Source organism: Phalacrocorax carbo, chromosome 25 (assembly GCF_963921805.1).
Source record: "Phalacrocorax carbo chromosome 25, bPhaCar2.1, whole genome shotgun sequence".
Taxonomy (NCBI): Eukaryota; Metazoa; Chordata; class Aves; order Suliformes; family Phalacrocoracidae; genus Phalacrocorax; species Phalacrocorax carbo.
Genome location: NC_087537.1, coordinates 785,681 through 805,269, shown reverse-complemented (window position 1 = coordinate 805,269; position 19,589 = coordinate 785,681). Strand labels below are relative to the sequence as shown.

Genomic DNA, 19,589 nt, shown 5'->3' with positions numbered 1-19,589 from the left:
AGCTACGGCGGATTTAGCGAGCATGACCTGCATGCAAAAATCCCCCTGCTAATCCTGCCCGGACAGAGCAATAATCTCTCCCTCTCAGCCTCATCAGAGCCCAAACCCTGCAAGGAGCCTGCTGCCCTGCGGCTTTGCGGGAGGCCGCAGGTGGCAAGCGCTGGGGGTGCGGATGGGGCCGGGCTCCCGCGGGAGATGCCGGTGCTCTGTGGGCAGCACGCAGCAGCGGGGGGCGAGGCTGGGGCCGGGGTCTGTCCCCGCAGAGGGGCAGCGTGCGGGGCACGGCAGCACATCGCGTCCCCACGAGAGGGCAGGGCAGGCCCACGCTGCAGCCCCGGGCGTGGAGCCAGGTCCCTGCGGGGCTCCCAGGCAGCCACCCCCCCCACCCAGCCCGGGGACACGGCCGGGGGGAGAGGGGCGGTGTGGGGGGGACACCCCCCCCAGCCCCCCCGCCCCGCGCCCCGGGGCGGCGGCACGCGCAGGGGTCCCGGTGCCGCCGCGGGCACCCCCGCGAACGGCGCAGCCCGAGCGGGGCCCCAGCGCAGCCGCGTCCTCCCACGCTGGCACCCGAGTTTCCTTTACGCAAGGCGGGGAGAGCCAGGGGCAGACAAACCGTGCCCGGGCTGGGGCGCAGCGATACGCCCCCCGCCGTCCCCCCGCTGCCGCGGGACGGGCCCTGCCGCGCCCCGGTAAGGCGGGAGGCGCGGGAGCGGCTGCCCACGCAGGCCGGGCAGCGGCGTGGGCCAGGTGCCGGCAGCAGCGGGGCGCGTTGGTTTGCGACTGCAAACCGCAGCTCTGGCGTCAGGGCCAGCGTTTCACTGACAGAGGCCCCAGTTCCCGGAGCAGGGTAAGGCAGGCGCTGCACGCAGACAGCTGAACTCACGCCCCGAGACCACGTCGCTTCAGAGTCTTTTATTTTGGAGAAAGTTAAACCTGTAAATACAGCAATAAAATATACAAAAAATAAAGTTTTTTTACAGTATTGAATGCTGCCCAGGGCTACAGTGACTGCAGCTGGAGGCAGCTACACCCGAGCACAGGGGCAAAGGGCCCTTGTCCCCTCTGAGCCCCTCCGAACTTCAAAGGGCATTCCCGTCCCCAGGGCCAGCCACGGACACCCGCTCCTGCCCACACACACCCAGCTAAGGGGGCTGCCTGGGACCCCACAGCCCTCTCTCTCTTCCCCTGGGGACCCTCCCCCCCACCCTGCCCGCAGGCTGTGATGCCGCCAGCGCAGCCCACACCTCGTGGTCTTTACTGGGTAGAAAAGCCAGAGCCACACAACGGGTCCACCCTGCGCCACAGCAGCATCACTGGTACAGATGATTGAGGGTTTCTCTCCACCCAGGGCCGAATCAAGACTCATCATAGACCTGTAAAGCCTGGTGCTGGTGCCCAGTAAGATGTTTCTCCACTGATGTTACCCACAACCTCAGTGCCGACCGCTCCCGCAGCCCTGCCCCAAAGCACCGGGCCCAGCCGAGCACAGCACACACCCCTCCTGCCACCCTGGTGCCAGCAGCCACAGCCCCATTAACACCACGGGCTTCCAGATGCAGCAGGGAGGCAGCAGCTCTCACTGCCTCTCCCTCCCCTTCCTTGCCCATAGGTGTCTGCATGCCCACTGCATGGAAAAGGCAGGAGGGTTCCCCCACTTTTGGTAAATACAGAACCATAGCCATGGGTCAAGCACAGCTTCCACCTTTCCTCGACACCCCCAAGCAAGGAAACTTGCCTTTTGTAACACCCACGTCTCTGTCAAGCGCTGGCCAACCGCAGATTCCTCTCCCTACGTACATCCTGCTCCCTTCTACTCTTGCCACCTCCTACCTTAACAGCGACAGCCAACCTCCAACAAAAATGCCACACGAAGCCCCCGAAAAGCTGCAAACCCACTGCCTGGGGCATCACAAGCCATACCAGAAGGAAAAGGGCCACGCCAGGCCATCCACTGCCCCACTGCAGATCATGCTGGATCCAGCAGCCTCCCATCCTCCCCCCCGGGGTCCAACAGGTCTAACTGTGCAGCAAGGGAGGCACAGCCACGCTCCTGTCACTCGCCTGGCCACGGGTCAAGCCACAGTTGGGGCAGCCTCTGTGGTTATACCCAGGTCCCAAAAGAGACCCAAGATGCAAGTGCTGCATGCTCACAAGCATGCACTGGTGTTGGGACACATCACTGCCCCGCCAGTCACCCTGGGAAACCAGTCATCCCAGCAGGAGCCCTGGAGCTGCTGGAGCCAGCCAGACCTCTGTGCCCACAGCAGGAAGCAGGTGGCCAGAAGAAGGAGCCACCAAAACCCCCTGCTCCCAGCAAAACCCAGTCTGAGCCCAGGAGAAGCATTGCCCAGATAGGGCAGGAGGGCCTGGGTGCATCTACCTTGCAGCTCTGAGCAATGTGCTGGTCCTCCTGGCCAAAAGCAGGGCCAAAGGCGCAGAGAGGAGACCCCTCTGTGCTCTGCGAGCTCTGGGAGGGCTGCTGGGGCAGCAGCAATGCAGACCCCGGTTGCGCAGCAGGTCGCGTAACCCATGTGGAGGCCAGGACCGGCCGATCCCCTCTCAGGTGCCTGGAAGCAAATCTGGGTTCGTAAGGTCTTCGCAGGCTTTTGGACTCTGGCAGTCAGGAAAGCAGCTTTCAACAGCAGGCAGCACAACTGGGGCTGCAGAAGCATCTGTAAAAACTGAGGCTGCAATCGGAGGCTAATAGGCACTTGAATGAGCAAAACAATAATAAAAAACTGTTACGGAAGGAAATAGAAAAAGGTTCATTCTCCCCCTCCCCCCAAAGAGACGAATGGAAACCACCCTGGAGAGGGGGGTGTTCGTTTAGGTCAAACAAGGAATCGGTGGCAGGGACCTCGGCCCCCAGCTCCTCTCAAGGAAAGGCTCAGAGCAACCGTGACCGAGCAGGGTGAGACCAGGGGAGCTCTTTGGAGGCAGGAAGCCCAAGTCCTGGGAGGGCCCCCGCGAGCGCCGGCGGAGCACCTCACATCGGTGAAGAAGCACACTCCGGGGTCAGCTCCATGTCGAAGGTCAGTGACTCTGTGGGGAGACACAGCCAGAGGTTACAGGGCCACGCGTGGCTGCAGCCAGGACCCCCTCGGGGGCCACATCCCACCACTCACCAAACTGCCCTCCTGCATTGGCCTCTGCTCCCTCGCTGTTGGTGCCAAACTGCATGAGCGAGTCCAGGGTGCGCGGGGACATGGGCAGGTCGATGGTGTTGCTGAAGGAGGTGCTGTTTGAGGGAGGAAGGAAAAAGCACAGAAACCTCCAGATTCAGGGCCTGACGAGAGCTCTCTGACACCTCCTCACCCCCCCGATGGGCTCCAGGACATGGCACAGCCAGTCTCAAGAGCTCTCCAGAGGAAAGGGGCCCCAGGAGGGGAAGAACAGGCCCGTGGTTAGGGCAGCGAGCCGGAGCCTGGCTCAGCCCCCACAGTCTCCCCCTGCCCAGGCTGGGAACCTCAACAGCACCCAGGCAGAATCCAGGCAGTGGTGGGAAGGAAACCCCTCTCAGCACACAAATGCCCCCCCTAGTGCTCACAGACACCCCCCAGGAACACTCACGGGGTGACACAGATGAACTTGGTCTTCAGATACGGAGCAGCACCTGCAGAGGAGCGAGCAGCCTTGTCACCAGCTGCCAGAGAAGGAACCCTCCCAGCCCTGAGCAGCCCTCGCTGCCCACACCCCATGGGGACCCCGGTGCTAGTCCCACACTGTGGCTATGCCCTCTGGGGACCGGCACAGGATCCCAGCTGGTGACAGCTCTTCCACCAGCAATGTCCCCGGAGCCTCCCCATGACACAGGAGCCATGCTGGAGCGCAGAAAGTCAACGACTACCTGAGTCAGTAGCTTCAGAGTGCTCCTGGCTCTCAGAGCGGCAGTACTTCCCAAACGCCTCCTCCTTAGGGATGTCTGGGTACAGGTACACCAGGGGGGACACCAGGATGTTGGTGGCATCCATGATTTTGTAGCCCATGATGATCTCCGCAAATGACATGTTGTTCAGCTGCTGCTTGGTGTAAGGCTCAACAGACTGGATCTGGGTCTTCCCTGTACAAGGAGACTTTTGACACAGGGCAAGACACCCACGTTCCTCAGGCGAAGGCAGAGCCTTCCTCAAACACCCCAGGAGCAGCAGGGACAGGATTGGGCTGGGGCCATGCTCAGCCTCACGAGGCACCCAGCAGACCATGGGGCAGGACAGGGACCTGCCAGGTGGCTTCAGTGCCACACAGGCAGCACATGGGCAGGGACACTCAGGAGCCAGAGACCAGCAAAGGGCACCCAGGCTCAAAGAGTTAAACTAGGCAGAGGTGTACTCAGGACAAAGAAAAACAACAAGTGTCTTATCAGGGGGTTCCAAGGCCCCTTTGGAGCCAGAAACGCTGGCTGAGCAAGGCAGGGCACTAAGGGCAGCAAGGCAGGGAGAGCAACATACCACTGATGTCCTTCTCCACCCACGTGAAGGTGATGCCACCTTCCTTGCTGCTCTCGCTGAACCGCAGCAGGAAGGTTCCTGGAGGCTTGGTGCTCAGGATGGCTCGCTCCCGCTCCTTGCTGATGAACCCCATGATGTACCTGGGCAGGAGGAAGCGAGGAGAGCAGGGGTGGGTCAGGATACGGGAGCAGCTGTTCCAGGATGTGAACCCTGTCAGCTCTCTGCACAGCGTTTAGCAGCAGCAGGGCCTGGCCTGGCCACTGGCAGAGCCACCGACATCTGAGGGATTCCCAGGTGCTGGGGCGGGGGTTTCACTCTGAACTAATCAACAGCGTCTGGACAGAAAAAAGCATCCTGGGAGAGTGCACCTGCACCTGGACAAGGCACCCTACTCCATCAGGACAGGACTCATGGGATCCCTCCCAAGGCCCAGCCCAACCAAGGCTCCCCGGACCAACGCCGGCTGAGGCTCACCCTTCGTTCCACAGCGCCAGGATGTACTTTTTCACTAAGTCAATGATGTTGTCCAGCCAGACCCAGAAAGAGAAGCCTTTGCCAGCCATGTTCTCCTGAGGAAGAGGACAGAGAGGCTGTGAGCATGGCCTGGAGGAAGGGAACAGCCAAGGGAAGGCACTTGGGGGAAGAGAGGGAGTTATACCTTGCAGAACTTGGCCCAGGTGATCTGACAGCCAGAGTAATTCACACCTGGCCCTGGCAGAGAAGAACAGGAGCATCAACTTTAGATAGAGCTGTTCTTCCAAAGACACCATTTCCAGGGAGCAACCTGAGGGACAGCAGGGATGGGCAGGACACCCAGGTTACCTAGAAGTTTTTCTGCCAGCGTTGTCAGCTGCTCGATGCTGAGGCCACGCTTGGTGGTGGAGGAGAACTGCCAGCTCAGCACCTCTGCCACCTGGTCCCAGGTCCCGATGGGGGGCTTGGTGAAGAAGTTCACGTTCTGCACAAGGCAAAACACAGCCCTGAGTTAAGACATGGGACGGAAGCAGGACCAGGCCCTGCCCCTGCCCTGCTACCAGGCCACAGCTTCCCTCTCCCTGGCTGCAGCAACCCTCTGGTCCCAAAGCCTGGCACTGCTGCTTTGCCAGCCATCGCCTCGGCACCGGGTCCTACCTTGGGGTTGTTGGTCAGCATGTTGTACCACAGGATGGACGCCCAGGCATTGGGCATCTGGCAGATGTTGGAGATGACCACCACAGGCAGCGAGTGGGTCTGCAAAGACAGGATGTGACCACAGGCTGGGACATCTCCCAGGGCTCCTCTGCACCCAGGCCTGTTGCAGCCACAGGCAGTAACCCACAGCTCACCTCCAGGTCGATCTTCAGCCCCTGGTGATACACCTCTGTCTCAAAGGTGATGAGGTGCAGCTCCTCGGTGACTATCAACGAAGCCTAGGGTGGAAGAGGACACAATGAGCACACAGGAGATGCCTGCCCTTGGCCTGACATACAGCCATCACGCCCAACGCTGCTGCTCAGGTCTGGGTGGAGAGGGCTGGTCTGGCAGCTTCCAACACACCAGGGGCTGCCTGCGGACAACACCCCTCCTGCTTCCCCTTGCAGGTCAGCTGCTCAACAGGGAGCAGAGCTGCCCGCAAAGGGCTCTCCTATGCAGAGCCTCCCCAGCACTTACATCGCAGTTGGCTCTGCCTCCGTTACCACACCGCTGCTCCCGCAGGGTCTGTGGGCAGAAGGAACAGGCTGAAGCAACACCATGACAGCATCAAGCCTTAATGGGAACAGCCCGAGAGCTCATGGTACCTACCAGGTGCTTGAACTCTGCTGAGAGGCTGCCATTGTTTGACTCCTCCATGTTCATGACCTTGGTGTTTGTCCCCAGGATGTTGAACTTCCGGGACCTCAAAAGAAGAAAGACAGAGCAAGGCTGACAGAACCCCCTCAGAGCAAATGTGCAGTAGGATATTTGCCAGGATTAAAAGCAGAAGGAGAAAACAAACAAACAAACAACCCCAAACCTTTGCACTTACCCCCGAAGTGCTGCGACATCCCCAGAGTCCCTAGGAAAGGGGAGAGACACACCTGGTCATGGCCATGGCCACCTTCCCACCCTGATGCAGACAAGCTGGTGCATGGGCCTGGCTGCATCACAACATCAAGTCCCACGAGCTCCCCAGGCTGTCCCACTGACATGAGACAAACCCTTGGGACCCAGTGCCACCCCACACCCTCCCCTTCTACCGGGGGTCGTGCTGGCCCTCAGTGCAGGGATGGAGCCTGACCCAACAGCAGCAGGAACAAGTCCCACTCCAGTAACGCCATGCAACGCTGCCAGGATCAGAGCACAGAACTCACTTGTCAATGCAGACTTTAATTTTCAGCTGATAGTTCAGCTCTGGAAACTTGACCAACAACCTGCAAAGAGTCAGCAGAGGCAGAGTGTGAATGTGAACATCCTGCACATGCAAACAACTCCAGTTCAACACAGCATCTGGCACAGACTGCAGAACAGCTGGATGGACAGCAGTGCTGCATGCATGCCCCAGCAGGCAGCACCACGGTTCACACCAAAGCCCATGGGGATGCAGCATTACCCAGCTCCTCCGGCATCCCTGAGCCCATCTGTGTGCAGGCCTGTGACACATCAGCCCCGACACCTGCCCCCAGCACTGATGCTCCCGAGCCCCCCCAGGGAGGGCTCATTTTGGCTACCGAGTACCCACACCAGGCAGGTATCTGCTCTGAGGAAACACCCTCCACACCGCTCTGTGCCCAGGTGCTGCCACATGCCAAGGGGACAAGGGGGGCACAGCTGGGAGATGGTGAACAAGCTCCAGGCAGAGCCCAGTGCCAGGGCAGCCTCTCTCTGCAGAGGCTAGCAGGGGACACAGGCCAGCTGAAAGGCAGCTGGCCAGGGACATGCTGACGCTTCCTGCTGCCCGCCCCCGCGGTGGGATTTACCAGAATCCCGTCTGCCTCCAGGAACACCGCAGAGCCCCAGCCAGCAGCCGCCATCCCTGCACCGAGTCATGCAGGCGGTACACTCCAGCAGGGCCAGCCTGCTGGGATTCATCCCCGCCCAGCACCAGCACTCCACACACAAGCTGGAGGCTGGATCCACACCAGCATCTCCTTCAGGGAGAGATCCTGCTTTGCTTTCCCCCACACGGGTTGCATCCCACTCCCGTAGCGCAGTGGGATCACAGGGGCCGGTGACCCACCTGACTTTGGTGGTGAACTGCACGCCGGTTTTGATGACCAGGGGCCGGTCGGGGTGCATGGGCATGCAGGGCTGCCTCTCCACAACAAAAGCGCTGCAGGGAAAAGGCACAAGAACCAGAGTCAATCCTCAGGCCTGGCCCAGCACACTCGCTGCCCCCGCCTCCACCCACTGCCTGTGACCAGGGGACTGCCCACAGCTCCCTCCCAGCCCTTGGCACCTTTTCATCAGGTTCCTGAACAGCTCCACAATCCGCTCCTCCAGCATGGGCCGGTGTTGGACGATTGGGTCACCCTTGTAGGAAACTTTCTGCTGCAGTTCTTCCAACTTCTTAATCTGCTGCCGGGTCTGTAGCTGTGATTCGGCAAGAGAGGTTATCCTAGAGGAGCAGGAAGAACCAGTGTTAGCTCTGGCTGCTGAGCCCTGCACGGTCCCAGCCCGCAGACCCCTCCTCTTCCTTCGCTCTTGAGCGAAGACCCTCTCCATACCCCACCAGCGGAGAATAGAATGTGTCTATGTCCCCCGGCTCTGCATTTTTCTAGGCCACATGTTACAAAAGAAACCTGCATGTGCTCAAGTTCTGCACACCAGGAACAGGAACTTCTCAGAGAAGCCTTAAAATCCCAGAGGCCTGGGGCTAACCATTCCAGCACCAGTGTCCACTATCAAGGATCAGTCTGTACATTTACACTTGCAGGCACCAGAATGTATTTTGCAAGAGACAAGGAGCTCATTTCCACTGCAGGTGTTTGAATGCCACCTCTCTAGGGGCTGATGCAACACCCAGCCAGCTCCTACCAGTTCTCAAGCCGGTCTAAGCAGATATTTGGTGGGCCGCCAATGCAGGCAATCTGCTGCCGTCTCTTCCAGTCTGCCAGTTCCTCATCTGCCAGCATCTTCTGCACATACTCCATGGCTGACAACAGTCCAGCCAGCTCGCTCACAATACCCTGTCAAAAAAGAAAGCAGAATCAACACCCTCTGAGATCTGCAAGTTTCACATTCACAGAAAAGAAAGAAGTTGCCCAGGGCTGTGCTTCCAGCACTGCTCTCAGTTCTGGCCCTGCAAGAACACTAAACTCATACCCCAGAAGAAGGGCACCACTGCACGCCGGGGGGATCTGGAGGGCCAGCTGCACGACATACCCTTCGCATTTGGTCCAGCGCCGTGAGCATCTGTTCCAGCTGCTGCATTTTCTGCCGGGTCACTGACTGATTGTTTCCATTCAGATCCTGCATGTCTGTGCAGAGAGGTGAGAAATGTTCAGCCACACACGTGGACTCCTCCTACCCTCCCAAGCGTCACACAAACAGGCCTTCCAATGCAAAGGAGCAGGCACCCTATAAAGCACCAACCTCACGCAGCCTCTAAGCACCTTGCTGGCTTTCCCGCACGCACAGCGGTGCTACCACCTCCACAGGCCATTTCTCTGCTGACAGGCAGAGCTCTGGTTCAGCTCCCCTGAAGGCAGTGTCAGTGGCAGAAACAAAAGACAAGGTTTCTCCAATTGCCATGCAAATGCCCTGAGCCTAAGCCACCCTTCTTGCTTGGACTGGAGGCACAGGAGGGATGGAACACACCCTCCAGCAAGTTTCCTTGCAGGAACACACTTTGGTTTGCCAGGTGCTAATGAGCTTCCATTACCTCCTTGGCTTTTCAAAGTCTTGTAGTTAAAATCAAAGTCATCCTGGAGATTCTCCACCACTTTCATCTTCTGCTCCAGATCCTGCAAGGCAAGAGATGTGGATTTATTCAAAGCACTAGATCACCACAGTGGAGAAAGGAGAAGGTGCCTAGGCAGCACACATACCTGCACCCTCTTCCTCACATCCTGAAGATGCTGCTCCAGCATCTGCTGCTTTTCTGTCACTACAGCTGCTGTTGGATGTGTTGCTTGTCCCCCTTGCTGCAGAGGGGACAAGGAAGGCATTAAAACAAGGACACTACCCAGGGATGTTCCCCTCCCGGCCTAAGGAGGTTTTGCAGGAAGGGACTTGACCCCCTCACTAACAAAATCCAGTGAGGCTGGCTGCTCGCTTGCAGCAGCAGCTCCAGGGCTGCACAGCACGGCACACATGGTGCAGGGCACACTCCATGCAAGGGGCGAGAGGAGAGACAGATGCACAAAGCTAACAGAGGCAGAGAGCACCCAGGCTGCATCCTGGTGGGAAGCAGCTACTGCCTGCGAGGAGAAGTTACCAGCCCCTGCAACTGGGCCATCCCTCAGCACAAAGCAGCTGTCGTTACTGAAGGAAGCAAGTGGGGAAGCTTCCCCACAGCACCAAGTACCTGCCACGGCGCTGCCAGGCGGGCGGCAGGACGGTGGCCCCAGGACACCTGAGCCGCTTACCTGGGCTGCGGTGGCAGCCGTTTGGAGGAGCCGCGACTCTTCCCACAGGCAGCGAGCCACGATGCGGGCTATTTCCATCGGCTTCTCCAAGTATCTGCTCTGTAAAAGGACCAAACCCCCAAGGTCAGCAGGCACAGTGTAACTCCCGGGATCTCCATGTCCTTTAGAGCTGCAGGTTGTGAGCTGTGCCAAGGAAGCCGTTGGACTTCCACAGGCTCCTGCTGCAGCCCCCCCAACCAAATCAGCGCTTCCCACCTCACCTGCAGGAACTGCTTGATGCGCCGCAGGTTGTGCTGGTACAAGACGTTGGACTCCTGCAGGAAGCGGCTGTACTGCTGGTCGATCTCCCCCAGCAGGTTGTGGAACACCAGCGTGGCGTGCGACTCCTTGCTGGCGGCATATGCCCTGCGCAAGGGAGGGCAGAGGCCTGGGTGCCCGGCACAGGGGAAGGGGCAAGGCAGCGCTGCAGGCAGCTGATCGTGCCTGCCACCCCCCGTGCAATTTAACACCCCAGCCCCTTCCTAACCTGCACCAGAGCAAGGGCCAGAGCAGGGCTGACTTGCTTCGTGCCAATAAACTGAGCCCTCGGCCTGCACCCACAAGGGCAGGGTGACAGAGAGGTCTTGGACTCAGGCCTAAAGTCTGGCCTTAAGCCAGGCAGACAGCACACACGAGCACCTCACCGGTCCCACGTGCTCGCTGGACAGGATCCAGGAATCAGTGCTCTGCGTCGATCTCCTTTACGACAGAGGCCAATGTAAGTCAGCCCTGGACAGGGACACCTCTGCTTCCCCTGGACGGGGTCTGACACTGTGCACAGAGCCCCGCTCCCCTTCGTGCCACACGAGCCTCAGGGAGGAGGCCCAGTCCTGCCACGTCAAGGGCCTAGGGAAAGTGGCAGAGCTCCTCCAGACTGCCTCGGCACCTGCTGCCACCCCAGGGTGGGTGTCCCGAGCAAAGTCCCCATACCAGCGTTTCACAAGGCCTTACCAGTCCTGGCTCTCAATCCACGGGGCCAGGAACTGCCGGAGCTCCATGGGAAAGCTGTCGCTGTAGAGCTGGTGGAGCTGCTCCAGGTACCGCGTGTCGAGCTGCTGCAGCTGGTTCCACTGCGCCATCCTGGCCAGCTCCGGAGACCTGGTGGGATGGGCACACGTGCTGCTCAGAGCTGGCACCTGGGAACCTCCAGGCTCCCTCCTGCCAGCCATTCGGCAGGACCCAGCCACGACCGCTACTCTGCTTTGGGCAGGGCTGATGGGGCCAGAACTGGAGACGGCCAGGGCGCCGTAAGCCTGGGGCACACAGCTCCGGGAGGGCCGTCGTGGGCAAGGTCGGCAGTGCCTGTCCCTCTAAGGGCAGCATAGGGCCAGGGGAGCTGCTGGGTGTGCAGCTCTGGGCCCACAACACTGCAGAGCTCCAACGCGCCCCGAGGAACGAGGCCAGCCCCGGTGTCCCTGTGGAGCCGATCACGTATCCAGGAGCTGGTTCCTCTTCAGCAAAACCCACCCTGAGCCAGCAGCAGGACCAGTTCAAGAAGCCCTGGGACTGGCACCGGTTTGTGCCTCCAGGCTGGGCTCTGGCAAGGCAAGAGCATCCGCCAGCTCCGCTGGCCGGGCAGGCGCCCCTGCATCACCTGCTGCATCACCCACGGGCGGGCCTGGGTCAAGGCAAGGAGGAACCGCAGACTGAAACTGCATTGTTAGTGCGGGAATGACGGCACGAACGCCTGGGGGAGGGTGGGGAAGGCACCAGCCTGGCTGTGAGGGGAAAAGCCCTTTTCACACCCGCAGACATCTGCGCCCAGCACTCGGCCCCGGAACCCCCGGCAGCGCAGGATGCAGCCGCGCAGCCTCGCCTCCCTGCAGGGCGAGCGGTGAAACAGAGCACCAAAACGCAAGGCTCCAGCGGCACCGCTCCATCCCGAGAGCTCCACTCAAAATCCAGCCAAAGGTGAGTGTGGAAGGCGGCTTCGGCCCCAGCCCAGCCTGTCCTGGCCCTTCCCAAGAAAAGCAGCAGCAGAAAGGTTTCACTCCAGCTGCCACAGCTGCAAAGCTGAAGAAAGCCCAGGTTCTGACTCATTCTCTTTTCACCACGTCATTAAATTAATCTGAAACGTCTGAGATCGGAAGAGCAGAGCTCGCACTGGCAGCCAGTGGCCATTTGCACCAGGTTATAGGAGCACAGCAGGCAGGCCTTGGCTGCTGAGCCGAGTCTCATTCTCTCTTACCCCTGCAGAGGATCTCAAGGCCACCACACCAAGGGCTCAGTGAGGCACAATCCCACAGGGCTGGGCACAGCCCCAAGGAGGTCAGGCCAGATGCAGCCGCTCTTACAAACCCAGGCAGGTAGGAAGCCTCGCTTCATTCTGGTGAGACCCCACCTGGAGTTCTGCGTCCGGCTCTGGAGCCCTCAGCACAAGAAGGACAGAGACCTGTTGGAGCAGGTTCAGAGGAGGCCACAAAAATGCTCCAAGGGCTGGAAGAGCTCTGCTGTGGGGCCAGGCTGGGAGAGTTGGGTTTGTTCAGCCTGGAGAAGAGAAGGCTGTGGGGAGGCCTTACTGCAGCCTTTCAGTGCTTAACGGGAGACTATAAGAAGGATGGGGGCAACCTCTTTAGCAAGGCCTGTTGTGACGGGACAAGGGGTGATGGTTTTAAACCAAAGGAGGGGAGATTTAGACTGGATATAAGGAAAAAAATTTTTACAATGAGGGTGATGATACACTGGAACAGGTTCCCCAGAGAGGTGGTTGATGCCCCATCCCTAGATACATGTAAGGCAAGGCTGGATGGAGCTTTGAGCAACCTGATCTAGCTAAGGATGTCCCTGGTCACTGCAGGGAAATGGGACTAGATGGCCTCTAAAGGTGCCTTCCAACCTAAACCATTCTATGATTCCATGATTCACGCTGCTCCTCACACCACAGGGTCAGACCAGCATTAAAAGTCACCTTGTAGGCACCTCCTAACACCATCAAACCCCTCAGACCTGCACCGAGATGCTCAGGAGCTGTCTTAGCAGAGGGAACGCAGCTTTGGGCTCAGCTTCAGGAGTCAAGAGCGCACTTCCCGAGTGCCTGCCTTTGGCAAAGCTTTCTCCTAGAGCGAGGCACCATTTCCCAAAGCTTTCCTACCTTCTTGCCACGGGGGAAAAGAAGGGTCTTGGGCATGTAGGTCACCAGCGACAGGTACAGGGCTGTAATCTGGTGCCAACGCCTTCTAGGCACCCTCCGGCTAGAAGCACACATGCCTGCCTGCCTCTGCTCTGGGAGGCAGGGAACAAGCTGCAGAGCTTACAGTAAGTGCAGAAGGCGGAGACTGCCAGGAAACAACAGAAACAAGGAAGGAGCAATTTTCAAGTTAGTGACTTGTGTATCGATGGAAATCAAACTAACGCTAATGAAGGAAGGGCAAGCTGCGCTCAGGAAGCGAAGGCGCAGAACTCTGCTTGACACCAGCAGCAAGTCACTTCCCTGCAGAAAGCTGTTTGCTTTTCCCGAAGGTCACTGCAGCGAGCGACGTGCCAGCTGGGTTTGGGGACGGCCACACCGCCAGCGCACCAGCAGCCGGCACGGCTGGTGCCACAGGAGCGGGGCACAGGTGAGGGGGCCAGCACCAGCTACGAGTCTCAGGCTGGCCCTGGGCTCAGATCAGGGCACCGCACTCCATCCCGCGGCAGCACCAGTACGGAAGCCCACCGCACCTTCATGGCGGGGCAGCCGCGAGAAGCTGGCACGAAGGAAATCACAGCAAACACACCAGGAGGTGTGAAGATTTGAGAACCAGCCAGCAGCGAGAGGTGCCAGGAGGTACACAGCAGTGCCCGGCAAGCAGAGCTTCGCTCAGCAAGGAGGCAGATGGGAGGAAGGCCATGCCACCCCTCAAGACAGGATTTATTTCCCTCCAGCAAATGAGACTGCTCTGTCCTGGGCTCCAGGGTGGGCTGGAAGCAGGCGAAGGCACAATGACCAGACCCAGGCCCGCAGCGAGAGCAGCTGCTCCGTGCAGGAGCCAGGCAGGCTTTCATTAAGCAGGACAGATATTTACAAAGCCTTAATAGCAAGTAAGACTCCCTGGGCACACAGCAGCAGCATCAGGCAGGAGTTCTGAACCTTGCCTGGGGCGCAGAGCTGGGTGCTTGTGCAGATTTCCAGCATCACAAGAGATGACCATGGGCACCCACCCATCACCTGCAGCTGCCCACCCACAGCTCCCCTGCCAGCTCCCATGCCCCGAGTCTCCGCTGGTCCAGGAGGGGCCATGCAGCGGAGAGCTGGGTTTCACTAGCAGCTTCTCCAAAATGGGCCCACGTATGGATCACTGCTGCCTGACACGTTCAGCATCACTGTATGTTGTGCTCTGCTGATCTTTGCTGTACATGACACTTTCCCCATTTTTCTGGATGCTTTTTGTAGCAAGAGAGAAAGGGGGAACACCCTGTTGTGGACTGAGACACAGGGAGAAGACAGACACTGGCACCTGACATGGACTTTAAGAGGTTTTTAGAACTTTGCAGCATCGAACAGCCCCACAGACAGGAGCAGCATCCACAGGACATTAACCTTGAACAACAACCCCCTGGTGCAATCCTCACAGATGACCACGTGAACAAAGCCTGTTTTCAATGGAGCAATAAGGGAGGAGGAGAGAGACACTGGCCCATGCAGGAACCTATAAACAACAGACACTCCTTCAGCCTCTGAGTAAGACCTGGCTTGATGTGACAGGGCCATTGTGACCCCAGAGCCTTTGCTTTCTGCAGCTGTAGGCCAAGGAAGGCTGGGCTGTTAGCCACAGTTCAGGGCTGCGTACAAGGCGCTGCATCAAAGCCCTCACTTTGCAGTGGATTCAGCTCCTCACTGGCCGTTTGTCCAGCCGCAGCAGCATGGGGATCACTCCTTCCACACAGGCAGCTGTGGTACATTCACAGCCATTATAACTCGGTACTGGAGGCTGCTACTACTACAGCGTGGACTGTGTAGTGCTGCTTCTTGGTGGAAAAACCCCAACAAATACACAGGCCAGGCAACAGCTACCAGCCAGAGTGCCCTGCCTGCTGGTGAGCTCAGCCACCTCATTTCCTGTTGCACCACGACGGCACCACCGCACACGGGGCTGCTTCACCAGCCTGTCCAGAACCCGCAGCCGCCGCCCCAGCCCGTCTCCTGCCAGAGCAGCATCCCCAGCCCTCAGCTGGGAGCCAAGGGTGGGTGCTGCTGGGCCACTGCTGCAGTACCGCCATCGCACGGGAGCAGCTTCCCGGGCAGCCCCCCACAGCACCCAGTGCCGAGCGGCTCGTGGACAGACTTTCCCCTATCAGGCTGTAGCAGCTGAACCAGATGCCGCTTCACTGGACGCCTGATCCACGCAGATCTCCCACAAGAAAGCCACAACCTGGGCATTTCAGGGCAGTACTGGAGCCCCGATCTGCAGAGCACCGAAAGGCCAAAGGCAAAGCCCCCAGGCTGCTGCGCGGCAGCAGTGTTTGGATGGGAATCAGCCACTTCTCACTGCCACAAATAGCTGCAGAACGAGCCGCCGCAGCAGCCCGGGCTTCTGCTCAAGTGCGAGATCCTCCCCAGCGCAGCGCATGCTCCGCGGCTGCAGGAAGCCGGCACCCCACCAGGGCCCCAGCGCCACGCGCCATCGCGCTGATCCCTAAAAAACAGAACTAGCACACAGTGAAACGCGAGCTGCTCTGCCTCTTCCCACCGCAGGCATCTCCTCGCAAGGCGAGTGGCTGCAGAGGCAAAGGAAGTCACTGCAGACCACACGCACGAGTACAGAGAACCGTGGCAGGCTCGCCCTGCATGGGAACAGAGCAGCAGCCCGCAGGGACGGCCACCACCTGCTCGCTGTGCCTGTGGCCAGCCCAGGGCAGGACATGGTCTCTGCTCACTGCCCCTGGGGGCTCCGCTGCGCCCAGTTCTCACCTTGAGCGGTCTCTCAGCAGAAGCAGCAGATCACGCTGACTTTTCGCAGCCCCCAGCTCAACCAGAGCCTGACCTGGCAAACCCTCCACATACCACTGCGAGGGCAGCGGGCCCGGAAGAGCCTCAAGACCTGCTTTGCTCGAACACGGGCTCACGCCAGAGACAGCTCAGCTGCAGCAGGTGACAGGAGGGCATGCAGCACCGGGGAGGGAGCCCTGTGACAGAGGCTGCCTGGCCCGTCATCGAGTCGGGGAGGATGCGGGAAGGCAGGACCGGCTGGGAGCAGGAAGCGGTCAGGAAGCAGCCAAAAGCCTCCTCTCCCTCCCGAAGGGCTGAGAGGAGACGTTGCCTCCTTTGGCGCAGTGCCGAGCTCTAGCTCATCCCAGCACCAAGAGAAAGCAGCCAGGCAGCCTGAAGCACCAACTGTCCCAGAGGCAAAGTGTCCCTACGACACTCCTTCTGTCAAGGCCACCAGTATTTGGGAAGGTCTGATCTCATCAGCCCCAAAACCCCACGCAGGAGCCTCTCCCCAGTCAGCCCTGCCACTGGGAAGCCTCCTTTGACGGGGTTTAGAGATCTAAGGGTTGAACCTTTCCGATTCCGCTGGGCTTGCCCGTCTCTGCGGTTAGCCTCTCCTCCTGTCTCTGGAACGGAGCCAGGGAGCACAATGTGGCCAGGGCCAAGCACAGCATGATGCAAGCCCAGGGGTAAACACACTGTCCAGAGCTCAGGGCAAAGCTGTTATAAGTAGCTTGAGAGCTAGAGTTCATCTTTCTTTAGCTCCCCTGCCAGGGCAGAGCAGAGGAGCTGGGCCCAAGCCGTGCGGCATCACTGGCAGCGCAGGACAGCTCTGCACATGCCAACAGCCTTAGTTGAAACAGGGCTGCTGCCCTGGAAGCAATCCCGCAACTGCCTTCCATCTCCTTTCTGGGACGCGCTCGAGAACAGCCCTCGCCTGCACTGCCACAAGCGGCGATGGCTCCCAGAGCAAAGCGCACGGGGCCGGGCGGGGGAATCACTGGAGAGGCCCTTGAAAGGGCTGTGGCACTCCTCACCCCCTGCAGCGCCACGAGCAGGATGAAGCTCAGTTACTGGTAGCGTTGCATAGGTCACATTAATAGAGTTATCACCAGCAGGAGCATCACAGGATCATGACAGATCAACGCTTCACGGGAGCCCCGGCTTTACAATGAACAGCCCTGCACAGCTGCACTGACGCCAGGCGCCTCGCTGCCTCCGCTTCCACACAACCATCAGCAGGCTGATGAAAAACTGTTCTTTACAACAAAGCAGCTAATTGCTCCAGGCAAACACAAGAGCAAGCTTTGAAAATCCTATTAGGAGAACTTGGCTCTGCTCCTCTGGAGCGCTTTCAAAGCCAGCCCTGGAGGGGGGAAAAATGGAGCAGCGATGCAGGGATTTGCAAAAGGAGAAGAAGGTGACAGCGCGGGGCAGAGGGTGGCTCTGGGTGACCTCACAGCCACAGTGCTGAGTTCCTTGATCAACCCACACACAACAGCTGGCTGTTCCCCATCGCAGCTCAGCAGCTCTCCAGGGTCCATCCCAACACATAACTCCCATTGCAGGAGCCGAGTAACACAGTCACCACCCCCTCAGGGCAGAGGGTGCCCACGGCCACACACCCCTCCTGTCCTCCACCACCGCTGCTCCAGCAGCTCCAACAGGTCCACAAAACACAGCAGAAGAGGCTCCACTGGGGAGTGTCAATGACAACAACCACGTTCAGGCTGGAAACGGGGGTCAGCTGCGCTGACATGTGGACACAGACAGGGCCAGCGCCCTGCAGGTGCAGAGGGGGCCTGGGGCAGCCCACCCTCCCCATCTGGGACACACCACCCCGGCTCCCCCCACACCACCGGTTCTCCAGCTGTGGCCCTCCAACAGGCACACACGGGTGTGCGCACGCAGCCTGCGGAACAAGTGTCACGCACACCTTGGGACAGCAACGCGGGACAGCGCCGTGCCGAGCGGTGGGACGCTGACAGGCAGAGCGGTGGGCAGAGCTGTCGGCCCCCGCAGAGCATGTGGGCAGCTCGGCCACACAGCTCAAACATCCACCCAAGACACACAACCCAACAGCTCTGCTCCACACCCGCTCCTCAGACACTCCACATCACACCTACTGCCTGCAAGGATGGTTATCAAACCAAAGCCTGGTCAGGCAGAAGATCCCAAGGAAGACGTTGCTGAGCAGTTCTGTTAGAGGGGTGGGTAAAGCTGCAGCCCTGAGCTCACAGCTCAATTAGGGACGTGAATCAGGTCTTCACGCCTTGGTCTGCCTGGGTGCAGGACCCTCAGTGAGGTTTTCAGTCTCGGCTACGAGCCACTTCATCAGCATGAAGATTTCGCTACCGGGACAGGCTGCATCAACACCTGCCCTAAACCTTTGCTCAGGCAATCCCCAGTGTGCAGCCCAAGGGCTGTCATAGAGTTAAACCCCCCTAAAGCACACGGACAGCGTGGGAGCCCACCACCCGGCCTCGATGCAACCAGAGCAGGCAGCAGCTCCTCTATCCCTGCCAGGCTGGATGCAATTCCCTCTTCCAAAAGCCCGTTTAGGCTCTGAACCTTCTGCTGGAGTTCGTGCGGTGTAAGAACGCTCCACCGACACCCGCAGCTCTGCACGGGTGCTTGGGGAGCGGCGACCCCGCGGGCAGAGCACGATGCCGCAAGAGCTCCGAGTCCCACCAGCTTCTGGGAGCTGCCCCTGCCCAGCAAGAGCTCGCTCTGTGCCTGCTGGGAACTGTGGGAAGGAAAGAAATCCCATTTGCCGTAAATCCAGCGGGTTAGGTTAATTAGTACCTCCCTAATCACCGCTCTCCGGGAACACAGGGTGCTGCCCTAACCTGCGGCCGGGCGCCGCAGCCCCGACCCCGCCGCCGGGCCAGGCCGCAGCGGAGCGAGCTGCCGCCTCCCACCAAAACCGAAACCGCCGGGCGTCCGCGGCGCCGGCCCCGCCGGCAGCGACGGGCCCCCGACCGACGGCGGAGGCTCCCGGGAAGGGCCCCCTGCTCCGCGGCGGGGCGCTGCACCCGCCGCCCCCGGCCCCGCCGGCACTGCGGGAGCGGCACCCCCCCGGATGGGGACCCGGGCTGCCGCGGGGGGCGGCCGTACGCTGCCCACCCCGCCCCTGGGCCGCCCGACCGCCCCCCGCGCCGGCCCAGCCCCGAGCCAGCCCCGCGCCCCGGGACGGGCATCGGCGCCCCAGGCCCGCGCCCCCGGGGCTCTGACACCCCGCTCCCCGGGGCCCAGCACCCGCCGGCCCTGGCCGAACCCCCGACCCTGGTCCCCGGCACCGACGTCCCAGCACCGACGGTCCCGACCACCCCGGGGCCCGAGCCCTGGCCCGCCCCCGTCCTCCCCCCCGCGCTCACCGGCGGTCCCGGGCGGGGCGGGGCGGCAGATCCCGGTGCCGGCGACGATCGCGTCCGGACCCTGCCCGAGTGACGAGAAACCTGCTGCCCACCCGGCCCCGCCCCGCCGCGTCACGCCGAGTGCGGCCAATGGCAGGGTGGCGCTCCCTCTGGTCCCGCGAGGGGCGGGCCCTGACGGCCAATCAGCGCAGCCGCCACGCGGCCTGTCACGGCTCGCGGTGGGGCTGGGGGGGGGGGCCGCCCTGCGCCGGCTGTTCCCGGACGGCGCCGC

General features: G+C 60.5%; 1 protein-coding gene across 4 annotated transcripts; it reads right to left on the bottom strand.

The window, feature by feature from the left end:
* Positions 1-897: 897 nt before the first annotated feature.
* STAT3 (signal transducer and activator of transcription 3) lies at positions 898-19,451 on the bottom strand. Of its 4 annotated transcripts, none has more exons than XM_064473657.1 (24): positions 19,319-19,451; positions 10,985-11,131; positions 10,255-10,399; positions 9,995-10,093; positions 9,455-9,550; positions 9,289-9,370; positions 8,790-8,884; positions 8,442-8,593; positions 7,864-8,022; positions 7,645-7,737; positions 6,779-6,838; positions 6,454-6,483; positions 6,231-6,324; positions 6,099-6,146; positions 5,774-5,857; positions 5,580-5,678; positions 5,271-5,406; positions 5,107-5,159; positions 4,923-5,017; positions 4,449-4,588; positions 3,845-4,060; positions 3,571-3,613; positions 3,126-3,238; positions 898-3,042 (listed from the first exon to the last, which is right to left on the bottom strand). In XM_064473657.1, exons 2-24 carry the CDS (start codon positions 11,110-11,112, stop codon positions 2,987-2,989), a joined length of 2,316 nt encoding a protein of 771 aa, XP_064329727.1. In that variant the 5' UTR covers positions 11,113-11,131; positions 19,319-19,451; the 3' UTR covers positions 898-2,986. The 4 variants fall into 4 exon arrangements, with proteins under 4 accessions (XP_064329727.1, XP_064329729.1, XP_064329728.1 ...); XM_064473659.1 differs by having other exon boundaries at positions 3,848-4,060; XM_064473658.1 differs by lacking the exon at positions 19,319-19,451 and adding an exon at positions 15,924-16,183.
* Positions 19,452-19,589: the final 138 nt, after the last annotated feature.